We start from the raw sequence: 17,601 nt of genomic DNA on the forward strand, positions 1-17,601 counted from the left end.
ACTATATTTTATTAAATAATCAACCAACTATATGATAGTGGAATGTTGAGATTTTACTAAAATAACTAAGTAAGGAGATTCGTTAATTGTAGAATATAGTAAAAATATTGTTCATAAAAATGATTTGTCAAATCACAAATTAACTATATTCCACATATTCCATTATATTCGTAACATATGATTCTTAATATATTTTGCGAATATTATTACTTCAAAATCTATATGATTCTTACTATATGATTCTTACTATATTTCGTAACATATGATTCTTACTATACAATCTTTGTGAATATTCTTAATATATTTCACATATTCCACTATATTATTTTACTTAATATATTCCACATATTCTACTATATTATTTTGAATGAATATTATTTTGCGATTTTCTACCTTTTCACATACATGTAATAAGATATAATCATAAACTTTTAGAGATTATTTGCCAAGTATAGATTGACGTACCAATTTTGCCAAGTAAATAATATATATATACATATTATGCGTAATATTTAAAGAAAATAGAATGTCTTTGATTATTTAGTGAATAATTTCTTTATTTAAGATAGCGGAAAAATAGCGGGAAAATATGGTTTGTGAAGGTGACACGTGGAGCTTCTTTTCCGAGTGCTCTCTGTTTTAGTATAGTTATAGATTATTAGAGTGATAGTGGTAGTTAAACTTTTTACAACTTTGGACTAGTTCTTTTATAAAAACAAATAAAAAATTAAAAGTAGTTGTTTCCCACACGAGCTTTAATTGGTACTTCTCCACAAAATTTCCTTATTTTTGACAAATTTCATTTGTAACCATTTGTCTCTTTCAACTTTCGTAGCAAATAATAATAATAATAATAAAAAGAAAAAAAAGAAAAAAAGAAAAAAAAAGAAAAAAAAAAAAAAAAAACTGGATCAGCTTGTGATCTGACCCGTACCAGGTTTATGGAACCTCTGTTCTACCGTCGTGGCAGTGAGCCGGATTTCGCCTCCCCCTCTGGGCCCCTCAGGGTCGGTTTTCCCGGATCCTTTTGGGGCGGGTCCTAGTAACTGGCTCTAGTCTACTCTATCTCCTCAACCGGAAGCTACTCCGATGTCTATTCCTTCACCGTCGCCGTCATTGGCAGCCTCTTTCCCAACGTATAATTCGGAGGACTCCGGTTATTTGGATGATTCCTCAACTGATGGATTCGCATTTTCTCAAGATTCTCAGGCTACATCTCTTCTGCTTCATGACTATCAAATTCCAAGTGATGTTTCGGGTCTTGAGAATGATGAACTAACTCCTATGGAGTGTTCCCCGCCAGCGTCAGTGCCTCCTTCTCCGGGTTCCCCGGCGTCTGCTACTTCAACTCCCCCTATTCAGGATATTGGACAGGGGACGAAGCCGCTTACCTTGAAATTGAGCAAGAAAGGAGACAAAGTTTGGAAATGGGTTAAGGTAGTGTGCCCGTGTAAGCGTCGTTCTTCTACTCCGGCATCTCCTATGGTTCAACCTCCAATTTCAGATGCGGGGTCTACTTGCCTCTCCTTTCTAAAGCCTTTTAAGAAGCGTAAATGCAGCGATGAAGGCTCTTCATCTTCTGGTTCTACCTGCAGGGGTCTGAGGGCATGGTGGCTGCCCAAAACGAGCCACCAGGTCAGATTTGAACATAGCGGCGTGGAATTGTAGGGGTCTTGGTACGGCGGACTCCCTTAAAGTTCCATATGTCGCTTCCCTAGTCCGCTCTTTTGATGTAGATATTATGTTTCTGATGGAAACCTTAGTTTCTGCAAATGTAGCTATGAATAAGTTATCCTTAGTTAACTTTGATGGTTTCTGTGGAGTGGATGCTTTAGGCCTTAGCGGGGGATTGGTAGTTTTTTGGTTTGCTCCCGTAGTTGTTAGGCCTATCTCAATTTCTTCTCATGTTATTTTTTGCAAAGAGGAAGTTCCTGGTCAAGTAATAAAATATATCATATTTGTGTATGGTTCGCCTCATATTTCTTTTCGTAGTTCTCGGTTTGGGAGGAAATTTCTTCAATTTTAATTGAAGTTCCAAATGCAGTTATTTTAGGGGATTTTAACCAAGTTGAGTATTTTAGTGATAAAGTGGGAGGCTCTTCTGTAATTCCTGGACGGCATGATTTTATAGAATGGAAACTTAATTCGCAATTGATGGATATTTCTTTCTTTGGTCCTCACTTTACTTGGACTAATGGCCAAGTCCTAAATCCTACCTTTGAGAGGCTAGATAAAGGGCTTGCTACTTCTTCCTGGATGGATCGACATCCTGAGGCTTCTATTTACCATCAACCGATACTGTTCTCGGATCATGTTGCTATTATTTTTGGGAATCGGGTCTACCTAATTTCAAGAAGCGTCCGTATAAGATTGAAAACTGGTGTTTGGGCTTAAAAGAAGTTTCCGTTTTGGTCCAGTCTCAGTGGCGGACCTCCCGCCTGGGGTCCCAGATTTTCTCCATTTCTCGTAAACTGGAGAGTGTTAAGCAATGTTTGTTACATTGGCAGGATCTTTACAGTTCGTTGAGTTCAGGTTCTTCTGATTTGCAGAATGATCAAGCTCGAGGTGATCTTTTACTGGTTCGAGAGGATCGGTTGTCTCGGGCACAGGCTGCTTTCTTGTTCTGGAAACAAAGGTGTAAGACTCGTTTGGATGCTTTAGGAGAATCTCATTCAGGTCTTCTTTTCCGTTTTGTTCAAGCTCGTCGACGTCGGAACAAGATCATGAGTTTAAAGAACGACAACGGTGCTTGGGTCTCAGATCAACAAAAAATTTCTGAACTCTTATTCAGGCATTTCTCTTTACTCTATAATTGTCAGGATACTTCTCCTATTCCTAGTCCTGTTAACTGGGAGGAATTGGAAATTCCTACTCTATCACATGCAGATTATCAGTTTCTAATGACTCCTTTTTCTTCATTGGAAATTAAGGATGTTATGTTCCATATTGGTTCGGATAAATCACCGAATCAAGATAGGTTTACTTCTGGTTTTTTCAGGTCTCACTAGGTGGTGGTAGGTTCTGAGATCATTGAGGCTGTTAGGTTCTTCTTTGCTCATGGATACTTATTAAAGGAGTGGAATCGTACCCTTTTGGTTCTTCTTCCGAAGATTGGTCATCCAGAATCTCCGTCCCAATTCGGACCAATTGGGTTGTGTAATGTGCTTTACAAATGTATTGCGAAGTGTCTTACGACTCGGCTCCGTCGTGTTTTACCATCCTTGATTTCGGAATATCAAAATGCCTTTGTTCCAGGAAGATTAATGGTGGATAATGGTCTCTTGGCTCATGAGTTGCTTTGGTACATGTCCACCTCCTCCTCCAAGCTGTGTTCGGCTGCCTTGAAACTTGACATGAACAAAGCTTATGATAGGGTTAACTGGGATTTCTTATCGGATGTTGTAGGGATTATTTCAAGCATTACCCCAAACTTGAACCCCACTGTGATCATACACTAAAGTACGGTGGCGTCCAAAGGGAAAGAAGATAGAGCAAAAGAGTCGCCAACAAGTTTTAGGAACTTGTAAACCGTTCACGAGGTGAATGTTACACCCCTTAACAATCCAGGAGATCGTTAACTCCAATAGGTCTGGAACCATGACTGGTATTTCGGGGATGAACGTACAAATCCAACCTAAAAGAGATTGAACCTGCCCTAATAATAGGCCTCTACTTTATTCTGATCGTATTCATGTGCGCTTTCTGACTAACATACAATCATTAGGATTAACCCTAAACCTGTTTATCTATGTTGGTTGAATATTAATGCACAAATAAATATATTATTGGCGATCACTTGAATTATAATCAAATTAACCCTAAACAAGATTATTAATTATCTTATTAAGCGTGATTACAAGTACAAATACCCTTTAAACATGCATAAAAGGTGTGATCAAGCAATAACAATAAATATATCATGCAACATAATAATAATCATAATAATCAAAATTATAACCAAAATAATCAAAATCATAATTAACATGTTAAAGCATAATAATAGCAAGATCCTAGGCATGATACTTACAAGATTAATAATAAACCCTATCATGTCACTAAACAATAAAAATCAAAACTTTAGCCCTAACATGATACTAACATGCTATTAGGAAAGAAAATCAAAGACATCATAGAAATCATGCTTGATTTAGGGAACTTATTCTTTACCCTAAACATGATACTAGGAACTTATTGTTGTCATTCTAAACATCAAATTAAGAAAAACATCCTAACGTGATATTAGGAATCAAAATAACAGCCTAGACATGATTTCTATATCATAACAACAATAAATCAATTAAAGTACTTACTTGGATGCCTCGTATCTCTTTCTAATAACAAAATACACACGTTAGTAACTTCAAGGAAAATAATAAACAACAATTAAATTAAATAATTGAAATAGAGATTTGGGACCAAACCCTCAGAAATTAAAACCTTTCACGTCTAGGGCGAAGGCAACTTCGAACTTGGCTAGGTGTGTCTAGTGCTAATGTATGAGGAATTGTGTTTGTAAAAGGCTAGGATAGAAAGAGAGAGGGAATCAAGAAATTCTTGATGAGAGTTGATGATTTAAAAAAAGGAGATATGACCTCTATTTATAGGGAAAAAAGAGAGTCGAAAAATAAAGAAAAGAATCCGAATTCGAATCGAAATAGAACTCGATGGACAATAGTTTTTACGGATTTTGTTTTTCTCATATCTTTTGATACAGAAGTCCAAATAAGGCATATAATATGTCGTTGGAAAGATCTTGAATTCTAATTTTCAACCCAATCAAAATCAGATTAAAATATTTTGTAGAGATATGGCTGAAATAGTAGAACGGTGTCAGTTTTGAATAGAGTTTCATATCTCATTCATATCTTTTTCGTTATAGCTCGGATTTAATATTATAATATACAATTGGAAAGATAATTTCAAGATCTATCCAACCATATAAAATTTGGATAAATATTATGATGCACGAAAATAAAATATGACTGTCTTTGAACATCTTTAAATTCGAATAGAATTAGGATTTAAGAAAAAGGAAAGTTTTATTTAACTCAAATTCTTTAATCTTATCTTTTCAAAAAAGATAATTAAGATCTTTTAGAAACTTATAGAAGCTTCTAATTAATCCTAATTAGTTTAAGAATAAGATTAGACCTTTGGACCCTCCACATGATCATTGGGTCGTAGGTAAGATCCGGTTCGAGCACAATTTAGTATTTTGGCCATAACTTCCTCATTATTCATCGAAATTGGGCTTATAATATATCGTTGGAACTGTCTTTTCAAGCCCCATCCATTTACACTATTATTGGACCCATATCATGGACTAAACTAAACTAGAATTCACGTTTTTCAAAAATAGGGTAAGAAAAGAAATATTTTCAAAAACAAAAAGAAGAGATATTTTAATAAATTAAAAACATCCTCATCACTAGACTTTTCACACTTTCGCTTCGTTCAATAATCAAATGACATGAAAGGTATTCATCAATGGGTTTGGTTTTGGGGAGACACATTTAGGTGTGTACAGATGTTTTCCGTCGATTTGGTTTTCCTCCCTACTGGGTCCATATCCTGCAGCAATGTGTTACGACGGTCTCTTACCAAATCCTGGTTAATGGCTCTCCTTCTCAGGCTTTTCTTCCTAAATGTGGTCTGCGTCAAGGAGACCCGCTATCTCCTTACTTGTTTGTCTTATGTATGGAAGTTTTCTCTTTGATGCTTCGTCAAGATGAAAAGAAAGGCTTGTTCCAGGGTTTACGTGTGTCACGGCGGGCCCCTTCTGTTTCTCATCTTTTCTTTGCGGATGATGCATTGTTATTTTTTAAAGTTTCTCCTTCATCATGTGACCAGATTCTTTCGGTCACAAATGATTTCTGCTCGATCTCGGGGCAGATGATTAATATACAAAAGTCCTTTGTCAGTTTCAGTTCCAACACTCCTGCGGATTTCCGAGACTATTTATCTGCTAGCCTCAGAATGCAATGACGTCCTTCTATTGGTGAGTACTTAGGTCTTCCTGTGGATTTGGGCCGTGCGAAATGTAAAGACTTTTAGTTTATGATTGACAAGGTGGTTCGTAAGCTTTCTTCTTTTGCTTCTCTCCACTTATCGACGGCTGCAAAACTGGTCATTATTAATTCGGTTCTGGTTGCTTCTTTCAACCATGTTCTTTCTGTTTTTAAGGTTCCTGCGACTATTTGTGATCGGGTTGATTCTCTTCTTACTCGGTTTTGGTGGAAATCGAACAAAGATTCTAGGGGTCTGGCTTTGACTTCTCTTGCACTAATGTACCTTCTGAAGGGTTTAGGGGGTTTGGGTATTCGTTATCTGCTGTCCTTTAATCTGGCCTTGCTTGCTAAGCAATCTTGGCGTCTACGACTTAACCCCCATCTTTTGGCATCTCGGGTTCTCAAAGCTAAGTATGCTATTTTATTGTCTTCAAGACCTTCTGTTACCTGTCCTCATCCTTCTTGGGGCAGCTGTGGTCTACAGGAGGGAGGGTTAGCTTTATCTTCGGGGCTAGCTTGGAAGATTGGGTCGGGTGATAAAGTCAGCATTTTACAGGACAGTTGGGATCCTAAGGTTGAGGTTGTTTTAAGGATTGTATTCCTGAAGAGACTCGTCCTTTGATGGTTTCTGATCTACTTTTACCTGATTCTGGCGCTTGGAATACTTCTTTGATTCGTCATTTGTTCCCTAATTCTGTTGCTTCGGCGATTCTTAGTTTCGAACGCCCGCTACGGAACATTGACGATTTTGTTTACTGGAAGTACACCCGGGATGGGTCTTTCTTGACTAAAACTGCTTACACTGGTTTTCTTATTCAGCATTTCAATCTCCTACACTCTTCGCCTGCTTCGTGGTGTTGGAAACGTTTTTGGGGTTTGCCTATCCTTCCTAAATGGAAAATGCTAGCTTGGAAGGTTTTATATAGTTCTCTTCCTGTGGCAGACCTTCTGAAATTGAAAGGTATTCCCATTAATTCCACTTGTGTTTTTTGCCATGTTTCTTCGGAGTCAGTGGGTTACCTTTTTCGGGATTGCCCTCTTTCCCGCCATTTATGGGATTCCTTTTCTTGGGAGTCTCTTCCTAAGCCTGAGGCTCCTCTTTCTTTTCTAGTCTCGTTTTCGGCTGTCATCTCTAGATATGTGACAACAAAGAATTGGTCTGCTTTAGATCGTTTCTTTGGGATTTGTTGGGCCATTTGGCTTACCAGGAATAGTGTTAGGTTTAGATCAACAGTCTACTCTCCTGATTCCATTTTGCATATCGCCCGTGACTGGTGGGACAAAAGTGGTAAGGCTCGTGATTTTTCTGATTCCCTTAATGATATTCCCCTGGGCTTTTCTTACCCTTTTGTGAGTCAGGTTTTGCGGGGTAATCCCAATGTGCCTGACATAGTTATTATGCACTTTGATGGTGCCTGGGATCAAGGCAATTATAATGCAGGAATAGGGTGGTGTTTTTGGGATACCTCTTCCTTCCAGTCCATTGGAGGTGGGGCCAGGGCTTGTATGGCTGCTTCTGCGCTCCACTCAGAATTGCAAGCTTGTCTTTTTGGCCTTAGGCATGCTCTCCAGTCTTTTTGTCTTTTTTATGGTGCCTGGCATCAAGGCAATTATTCCGCGGCTACTTATGGGTCTTGGTTCTACTGATATTTCGGTGATCTGGCTCGTTCAGGGAATCTGGGAGTTTGTCTCTTCCTTTTCTACTTGTCATATCTGAAAGGTTTCAAGGTTTCAGGTGGCTGATCCAAGGCGTAGAGATTTGCTTTATTTTACTTTTTAAGCTTTGTCTTTTTGGTAGTTCTCTTTGTAAAAAAAAAAAAAAAAAAAAAATTCGTAGCAAAAGTTATTTTTCTTTTAAAAAAAAAAAGGCTAAAAGAAAAAATTAGTGATAAAGCCAACATTAATAAAGTTCCTTTTCTGCAAGTTAATCTCATTATAAAGGCAGACAGTACTTTGTTATCTGATAACATTTGCTTTTAATTAACAAATGATGGAAGTACCTAATCTTCCCTTGTCTATAGCTAAGGGGGATTAGGGAGATTATTTAAAAAAGGTTACTAGTTGCGGGAAGCTGCCAACTTTTTTTAATGGAAATGCCAAATTGAAACACCCATTCATTTAATAAAACAAAAATGTTACCCAACATAGGAAACATTGATAAACCCAAATTAAGTTAAAGAAAAGGAGACTCCAACATCTCTCATAATTTCTTTGCTCATTTGTTTCTCTTTACAAACCTGAAATCAAACTATTTACACGGTAATTTTTTTTTCTTTCCACTAAACTTTCTTTCTTCTATAGTATTCATTTTCTTCTTTTTTCTAATCTCGCCCCTTCTAAGAGACAAGCTATTGATTATATATAATACTTCAACGATCCAAAACAACTTTTACAAGCGTATATACTTCGCGCATTTGAGCACAAACCCTAGCTAGACTCCTTTTTGACAAGTTCCCATCACCTGATTAGAAAACAGGACCCCTCGGTAAAAGGAGGTTAAGCCCCTATATATGGCATCAGGTAGACACACACATACACACACACACTCTCTCAGCCACGAACACGTTAAAAAGGGGGGGGGGGGCGAGAGGAGAGGAGAGAAATATAATAGTAAAAAAAGAGAATATAAAAGGTGGGTACGGAGGCCGCAGGGCATGTGGGACAGAATGGACTGACACAATCAAGTGTCTCTGGCAGCGGCGTTGCCGGATCTTGGTTGCCGTAGAAGCTCAATCAATGTCTCCGCCTGTCCCACAATCAACAGCAACATCAGGGTCACAAAACTAACATCCAACAAATAGGGAAAGCCAAAATAAAACAGCAAGATAACATTCATAGATACATTATATCCGCTAAATAATAGTGTCCCCTACCTCTTCGATGTGGAAAGGTTCATTTCACATTGACACCCAATAATTTATGCTTAAAAGAAGACAGGTTGATTGGTCAAGTAGTTATGCCAAACTACATTATATAGCATATTGTAATAATCTCCGACATCTCACATTAATTGAGTTGTTAATAGTTAGTTTGTTACTTTATAATTGGTATTCCATAATTTTTTTAAAAACCTCCATAATGATTTTCCTTGGAAAAGTTTAATAATTGTATGAATATTTGTAACAAAATACCTGACAAAAATTAAAGAATAATGGTTATTAGATCTATTGAAATTATTCTTTCATAATTATGAGTATTATGGTTTATGCAAACATGGAAAGTACTGTATAATTTTATTCCCTCATAAATACTATACATAATTATAATAATACTCTCTCCGTTTCAATTTGTTAGTCCCATATACTATTTTAGGCGTTTCAAAAAGATCTACCCATATTGAATGTATTCTACTTTTAACTTAGTTTTTATTTCCTATTTTATACATAATAAATTCTGATTGCTTAGATTAATTGATTGTGAATTAATGAAATCACTCTAAGTAAAGAAATTACTCCCATGATTTATGCAATTATGGCTAATGCTTTCCTAAAAAATTCAAAAAAAATTAAATAAGGTAAAACTATTTGTGAATTGTTCTTTACTTTAATGCTAGATTCCAAATATTCCCCTTTTCTTATTTTATACGATTGATTCTATATGGGACTATCATATTGAAACGGAGGGAGTAGTTTATATTTTGCTTAAACAAAATCCTTAGGGTTCGTTTGGCACCGCTATGGTTTTTTGTTTTTTGGTTTTTTGTTTTCTAAAAGTATATGATATGTGTCCCATAATGAATCAAAAATTATATAAACTTGTTAAAATTATGATAATTTTGAAAACTGACAACAGAAAAGTGGAAACACATTTTTCTTGTTTCCTGTTTTTGGTTTTTAATTTTCAAAAAAACAGAAAACTTAAAACCAAAACTGATGCCAAACAAGCCTTTAATTGTCTATTAGTGATTTTTCATAAGGAAATCAATACTCTAAATCGGGTGTAGACGTGTAGTAGTGTTCAATATCCATGTCTAATCTTGAGGCGTATTATTTTCAAGAGTATACATGAATTGAAGAGTATATTGATGTGGGAAGTGCAAGTAAGAAAGAAAAAGTAATTGAGTGAGAAAAGAACGTGATATTAGTAAGAGAGGGTGAATATAAATGTGTAAATACTGTGGGATAAGAGGGTACAAATGTACAATAGTAATAAATTTTCCCAAAAATTAAACCAAGTTAAACAAGCTAATCCAAAAGTGACAATGTTAAAAAAACAATTAAAAGTTGGTAGTATTAAAATAGTTTCCATCATAAAATGGAATTTAAAAAAAAAAAGCTGCCCCATTTATAATGTAGGACAAAAGACAAAAGGAAGCATTAGAAGAATAAGTCACATTACTCGCATAACATGCATCATTATTTGTCTCAAAGAGTATAAAACAATAAGTTTACAAACCCAACTAATTAAAATACAACGAATCCTTACGTTATGATTTGATAAAGAATAGTTTGGTTGGCATTTTTTTTGTTTTTAATTTTCAATTTTTTTGAAAAGTAAAACCAAAAATAGGATACTAGAAAAAAGATGTTTTCACTTTTCTCTTGTCAGTTTTTAAAATTATCATAATCATAATAAGTTTAAGTAATTTTTAATTCATTGTATGACATATATCATATGATTTTGAATAACAAAAAAATAAAAAATAAAAAATAAAAACTAAAAAATCACAGTGATGCCAAACGAATCCAACTTCTAGTTTTAGAACATAATTCAGTATACTATCATCCTCTTTAAAAGTGGTGTACACTCTAAAAATAGGTGTATGGTGAAAAAAAAAAAAAAAAAAAAAAAAAAAAAAAAAAAAAAGGTGAATGAGCCACAAATGAGGAAGTTCCTTATATGAAGCTTGCTCTCTTCATTCTTAAATAAAAGCTGACCCCTTCGTATGCGTCTTTCTAAAATTGCCTCTACATCTATCATACAAGCACGACATTAAATAATTTTCTATTAACTATTAACTAACAAAACTCTTCCAATCTTATAATACTTCATAGCATATACAACTATTTCTATTCAACTTTTTTTTTTATTGAACTTTCTATTTCTTTTGGTTTGTTATCATCTTTTTTTAATCAATTTTTAATATTACAATATCATTTTTTTAAATTCACCAAAAACATTGTGCCCCCGTAGAAAGTTGGGGTGACGAGAACAATGGAATTTGGTAAGTTATGTAAATAGGAGATCCCACTAATTTTCCCCAAAATAATTGAAAAACACGTGTTAAATATCAACCACTCAGTAAAGGTCCTAGTTCTCTATCTACAATGTTTCACTATTAATAAAAAAAAAAAAACAATTTTTTTTTAAAGTAAGCCAGATTCCTATGTATCATGAGTAGTCAATAGTCTTATTTTAAAATTATTTATTTTTAAACGAGAACAATTTTTGATGGCCAAAAGAAAAAGCAAATAAATACGGAGTATTTCACAAATGGCATCAAACGTGCCTTCCATATGGAATACTTGAGATCAAAGCTACGGCAGAGGTGTAGTATGGTGACTAGTCCACTCTCCAAGATTTGCAAAAATCACAAGAATTTTAATTTGAATTATGCCCACTATTTATAACCATGTATAAACCCATACCTTGACAAATTTATACCTAATAAATTTCATAGGTTGACTTATCACTAAGGCCGTAATTAATGGTATACTTCCTTCGTTCTCTAGAGTTCTATCTATTTCATATTGTATAAGACTACAAAAACATTAAGAGAAAAACCAAAATTAGTCCTTATTTTTAAATACAAAAAAAATAATGTAATTATAAAATACTACAGTATTGTAGAAGCAAGTTGGTCTAACTTATGGAGCAAGCAGAATTAGAAAAGACACATTACTACTACAATATGTTAATATACGGCTATTGCTTGTGGTTTGTATATCAATATATATATTTTTTTAGGATAAATTGACAAGAATAATCTCAACTTTGTCTCATTCGACCAAAATTATCCCACCTTTCGATTATTTTTTAATAATTCGAACTTTAATATCAGTTTGTTTTTAATGGTCCCAACCGGTTATAAAACTTGTTATGACAAGTTATCAAACACGTGTCAAAACGGGATTGGTCAAAAAGATAATTAAACAAAAAAGTAATAAATAAAACAAAAGTTAAAATTAAAAAAACTTCAATTAATCAACTAAAACCCACCACCCCTCCCTAGAAGCTCCAGCCATCCCAGCAGCTGCAGTCACCCTCCGGCAGCACACTCCCGCGCAACTCATGACCCCCACCCCTCCCACGCGCCGGCAACAATCCGCCTTCCTTTCCAACACACCAAAACCCCAAAATCCCACATCCTCGAAATCCCTAGAAAAAACCTTTTCCATCGCAAAAATCCCCAAATTCCACCTTTCCCACCCTCGGAACCTTAGCGAATAGAGGTTTTGAGGGTTGGGGGAGGAGCGATGGGCGATTTGAGCGTCGAAAAAGGGGTTTTTTAAAAAAAAATTTGGGGGTAAGGGAGGGGGTTTCGTGTTTCCTGGTGGGTCTTTGGTGGTTTAGTGGGAAGGTCGACGGCGGGGGCGTACAGGGGAGTGGATCTTGGGGCGGTGTGGTTGACGGGGCGATGCGGTTGATGGGTTTGGGGGCGGTGGTGGCGCTGGTAGTGTTGTTTTTTTTATTAGTTTTTTTTTTTTTTTTAGGAAATTAGATTTTTTTAAATAGGAAGTTAAGATTATTAATTAAGTGTTAATTAGGCACCAAATGAAATTTTAACTTTTTCTCACCAATCATGTAGTGACACATCACACATGTACATTAAACTTTTTAAAAAAAAAATTAAACTTTTAAAAAAAAAAATTACATGCTCAACAGGTTAGAATTCACTTGGGACTATTAAAAGCAAATTGATACTAAAGTTTGAATTATTAAAAAATAATTGAAATTGGGATTATTTTGGACGAATGAGGCAAAGTTGAGATTATTTTTGTCAATTTTTCTTTTTTTATTATTGTTACAATCATAACTATATTTTCTTTTCTTTTTTGACGAACTTAACCATGTTTTCTTGCAAACATATAAAACTAAAACACTAGTCCGTAGTCTAATGTTTATTAATTGTAATAAGTATATATAAATTTTTATTATTGTCAATATTATTGTAAGAATATCTCCGTTTAAAAAAAAAAAAAAAAAAGGTAAATAGGAGTTTACTTTTAAATCCAGAAAGTAATGCGAGATGAGTGATGAAATAGGCGTCCGCTTGGATTTGTATGGTAGGTAAGAAATCTCTTTAGATTTGGTGAAAACTGACAAAATGACAAGGATTTCTCCGTATTTCTAGCAAATAATACAACGGCGTAGTGATACTAAAGCCTCCACCTCAAATTTCCACGAACATGACTCAAGAGTTCCTACTTATTTACTCACTGTCTCTTTCCTTTCTTACTTTTCTGTCTTCTTTTTCAGTATACTTCTATATTTATTTTTTTTATCATTATACTTCATCATTTTTTCTTTACTTGACACATTTTTTAATCACGTTTGATAATGAACAAATTAAATCATTAATATCTCATTTGACAATGTACAAATTAAATCATTAATATCTTTAATTATTGATAAGTAAAAAATTATAAAATGTTGATATTTTGAAAAAATATACATTATTTCGAATCTAATAAGATCTCACTTTACTATATTTTTTCTTACATATAAATCACAAAACATAGTCAAGAGGAGGTGTGTGAATAGTGCTAAAGTCAAAACGTGTCAGCTAATAAAAACGGAGGTAATAAGTTACCATCTCCAATGGCAAGATACAATGTTGCGTAGCTTGCTTTTCCACATTAATTTTTACGCTACAATACTTTTTAGTAATAAAGTGTTCCAATGATAAGCTACAACATCTTTTAGTTTGTAAAAAATAAATAAATAATTATACACTTATTACAATATGGGTGGAGTTTATTTGTCTATTTTTTCAATCAGGCATGTAGTTTGTTTGAGCTACAATTGTTAGCATGTTGCTTCATTTTTTGTTCTCTAATAAGCATGTAGTTAGGAATTTTTTAATACTGCAAGCAAGTCCTTACTATTAAATCATTGGAGATGCTCTGACAATACCATTTGTCTTTCCTCTTTACCCCACTATACAATTGTATATTTCCAACATCAATGCCTTTCATTATTTTAATACGCAAAAATAAATTTAAAAAGAAAAAGGCCAAAATTGTAAAAATTTAGAATTTAAAAATCATATTGATATACAAACCACAAGAACTCATTTTAATTTTGAAAATAGTGATAATATCAAATTTTGTCAAAAAAAAAAAAAATAGAAATGGTTATTGTATTATTATTATTATTATTTTTTTTTTGACAAGGTATTACTTTGTACTTTGAAAGGTAAAGACCATTATAATGATAGTCTGAAATTGAAACAGATAATCATACACTCATACCTAAATGCGCCAGCTACTACAGTACTAATTAGATTGAAAATAGTTGTGCTCAGTAAATACATAGAATTTTGGTTCAATTGAATTGACATCTTATTTAGAATCTAAAAAAATCGAGACCTGCTTTCTTTGGCTTAATTTCATTTCACTTTAGTTTCTAAATTCCTCCTTTCATAAATAATTTGGTTCAAACAGTTCACTCAGCTTAAAGTACAAAGTACCGAAAAAGTCTAACAAATTAAAATTTAATGTAACTGTAAAACCTACCAAGAGTTCAAAAGGCAACTAACATAATCATCCCATAAGGACGTGCAAATATTTCAAACAATTATTTGATGAGCAAATACTTAAAAAATTTCAAAACAAAACAACCCTTAACGAAAATTTGTGAAGTACATTTCTTTATTAAATTCTCTGAACACTGCTGGTCCAAATCTAGGACTTTTTCAAAGATAGTTCATTCTTAACATCCAGCAATAAATATACCAAGATTGAATACATATAATTCCTTCAAAAAAAAACCAGTAAGCTCATTATATATATTTAAGAATTTCGGCAATGGGCGGCAAATAACTATTACTTCGTAGATTCTAATACTCTTGTATTATTTATACACAACTACACAAAAACAAAACAATCTCCCTTATAAATTTGTAACTAGAAATTTATTTTAATTTTCCGTTTTTTTCAAATGGTTAAGAATTAATCGAATGAATGATAAAATTTAAAAATGGTTTACATTTCAACAAACAATATATGTAACAAACTAACAATGCAAAATCATATTTTAAAAAAAAACAATAATAATAACAAAATTGATTTGAATTTGGCAAGTTGCATCACTCATATTTGATTTAAGCAAATATCTAAAATGTGCAACAATAAAATAGTAAGGCAATAAATAGATAACAAGAACTAACCTTTCTCTTGGCCCGGCTAGTACCCGACTGAGACAAGGCAACCAACGGCGGAATTGCACCTTCACGCGCCACCATAGTCCTATACACAACACTGTCTTCACATAATTGCAGCAAAATCGCGGCCGCAATCTCCTTTTGTCTATGAGACCCAACCTCAACTATTTCTACCAATACCGGAATCCCCTCCTCATCCACCAACGCTGATCTCGCCTCCGGCAACGACACCAGTAAGCTCAATACAAAAGCCGATTTATCCACCATGTGGGACCCAAAATCCGCCATCAATTCAATCAACGGTTTCATGATACCCGCTTCAACGGCCCTGATCTTGTTTTCTTTTACGGAACATAAAGAGTAAAGTGCAGTTGATGCATCCTTTTTAGCTCTAATTCCACCATTTTCTAATAGATCTACTAAAGCTGGAATTGCTCCTGACCGTCCGATCAATGACTTGTTCTCGTCGACCTGTGATAGCCTAAGAAGCGCACACGCGGCGTTTTCTCTCGCCGTTGATGTCCCAATCTTTAGGGCTCGAACCAACGGTTTGATTGCACCGGATGATGTAATATGATCTTTATTCTCGTCACAAAGAGATAGATTCAAAATTGCTGTTACGCCGTATTCTTGAAGCTGAAGGTCGGAGGAATTTAGAAGAGAAATTAGCGGTTTGATGGCACCAGCTCTGGCAATTTTAAGGCGGTTTTCAGGTTTATTCTTAGCTAAAAGACGGATTTCCATGGCAGCTTGTTTTTGATCATCGACTGAGGAAGATTCCAAGTCGGAAACCAAATGAGGAATTATTTCATCGGAGAAATCATCGGCGGCACTAGCGCAGGAAAGCCAGAGTTTGCGACGGCTTTCGGATGTAGCTGACGAGAATTCGCCGGATCTGTCGCTATTGCAGTCGCTAAAGGCAGACGAAGAGTTATCATTTAGGTTAAGGTCGCTGAAATTACGGCCTAAGTAGGTGAAACCCGTCGGAATTTTCTCTGTTTCCATTGGTTTGATTCTGGATTGTTTTGAAAAATTGGAGAATATTAAATGATAAAATAATGTTAAGTTTAGAAGAAGTGTCTGTTATTGGACCTCATGAAATGGGAATTGTGGGAGTTGATGGGGTTGTTTGGGAAGTTAAGGAGGTTGAGAGAAGAAGAGGGAGGTTGCGAGAAGTTGGTTTGGTTGGATTGGAAGATATAGTAGGAGAGGAGAGAGAATAGAGTTGGGGGAAAAGAACCTAGACTTGGTCATTGTGTACAGGGAATTGTGAAGCAAGGAGAAGGGGCCACCAATATTATTTCTCGTGGGCGGAATTGGTACAGAGACTCTCATAAACTTTGGCCCATTTTCATTTTCACTCTTGTGAAAACAAAACAACCGATAAAAGTGTTTAATTTACAGGTTACAAGTACTTACAACTGGTGGTGATAAAGAGAATGAGCTAAACTATTTGAGCTTAATTAGGTCAAAGCTCGGTTTGAGAAGGCTTGACTTGAGTTCGAGTTTGGCTCGAAACCTTTACCAGCCAAGCCGAGCAAGTCAAAGCTCAGCTCGAAAGCTCGTGAACATGCTCGATTTAATATATAAAAAATGTTTCATTTTTTTGCAAGATGTCCTTGTTGACACTGAAATTTTGTTAATTATTAGGTGTCAGATATATGTAAATAAGGAGATAAATATAAAAAAATATAAGATATTTATCTTCGAGATCTCGTAGATTATTATCTTTTACTTTACGACTCTCTATATAAATATCTTATATTTTTTTATATTTATCTCCTTATTTACATATATCTGACACCTAATAATTAACAAAATTTCAGTGTCAACAGTCCTACGGGAGAGTTACGTCACAAAGATTGGCTACTCTTCGGTTGTACACGCAAACAAACGAAAGCTTTGAGGGTTTAAAGTTCTACCTTCGACGACCAAGTTAAAAATGGTGAAAGTGAAGTAAATGTGCGGAAAGTAAAAGTATCTTTTCGGATCTTGAGATCTGGTGTTTTGTTTGATGCGAGAGAACTGTTTGTGATGCAACATATGAACGTGCTCCCAAATTGTGGTAAACGTTCCTAGTTATAGGGCCATGGGAAATCGCGCCCTTACATAACCTATGTTTGGTGGGCTGCGCCGTTTTGCGGAACCTCAGGAATGTGTCTTGAAGATCATCATTTTCTTTTACTATTTGCATGCCACATGTCAAGCTCTGGTAGGACTACTTTGGACTCTCTTTAGCGTGACCACATGCCACACTCTCATTGGTCC

General features: G+C 34.9%; 3 protein-coding genes across 3 annotated transcripts; 2 read left to right on the top strand and 1 right to left on the bottom strand.

Moving 5' to 3' along the window:
* The first annotated feature begins 1,089 nt into the window (after nt 1-1,089).
* LOC110695480 lies at nt 1,090-6,630 on the top strand. The gene is made up of 7 exons (XM_021872707.1): nt 1,090-1,597; nt 1,764-1,852; nt 1,993-2,337; nt 2,508-2,949; nt 3,019-3,401; nt 5,578-5,916; nt 6,184-6,630. The coding sequence occupies exons 1-7, from the start codon at nt 1,090-1,092 to the stop codon at nt 6,628-6,630; spliced, it is 2,553 nt and encodes an 850-aa protein (XP_021728399.1).
* LOC110695481 lies at nt 6,630-7,655 on the top strand. The gene has a single exon (XM_021872708.1). It carries the CDS (start codon nt 6,630-6,632, stop codon nt 7,653-7,655), a length of 1,026 nt encoding a protein of 341 aa, XP_021728400.1.
* Nucleotides 7,656-8,162: 507 nt separating this feature from the next.
* On the bottom strand, nt 8,163-16,673 carry LOC110695565 (U-box domain-containing protein 4-like). Its single transcript, XM_021872781.1, has 2 exons — nt 15,340-16,673; nt 8,163-8,754 (listed from the first exon to the last, which is right to left on the bottom strand). The coding sequence occupies exons 1-2, from the start codon at nt 16,336-16,338 to the stop codon at nt 8,689-8,691; spliced, it is 1,065 nt and encodes a 354-aa protein (XP_021728473.1). The 5' UTR covers nt 16,339-16,673; the 3' UTR covers nt 8,163-8,688.
* Nucleotides 16,674-17,601: the final 928 nt, after the last annotated feature.

Source organism: Chenopodium quinoa, unplaced genomic scaffold (assembly GCF_001683475.1).
Source record: "Chenopodium quinoa cultivar QQ74 unplaced genomic scaffold, ASM168347v1, whole genome shotgun sequence".
NCBI classification, from domain to species: domain Eukaryota; kingdom Viridiplantae; phylum Streptophyta; class Magnoliopsida; order Caryophyllales; family Amaranthaceae; genus Chenopodium; species Chenopodium quinoa.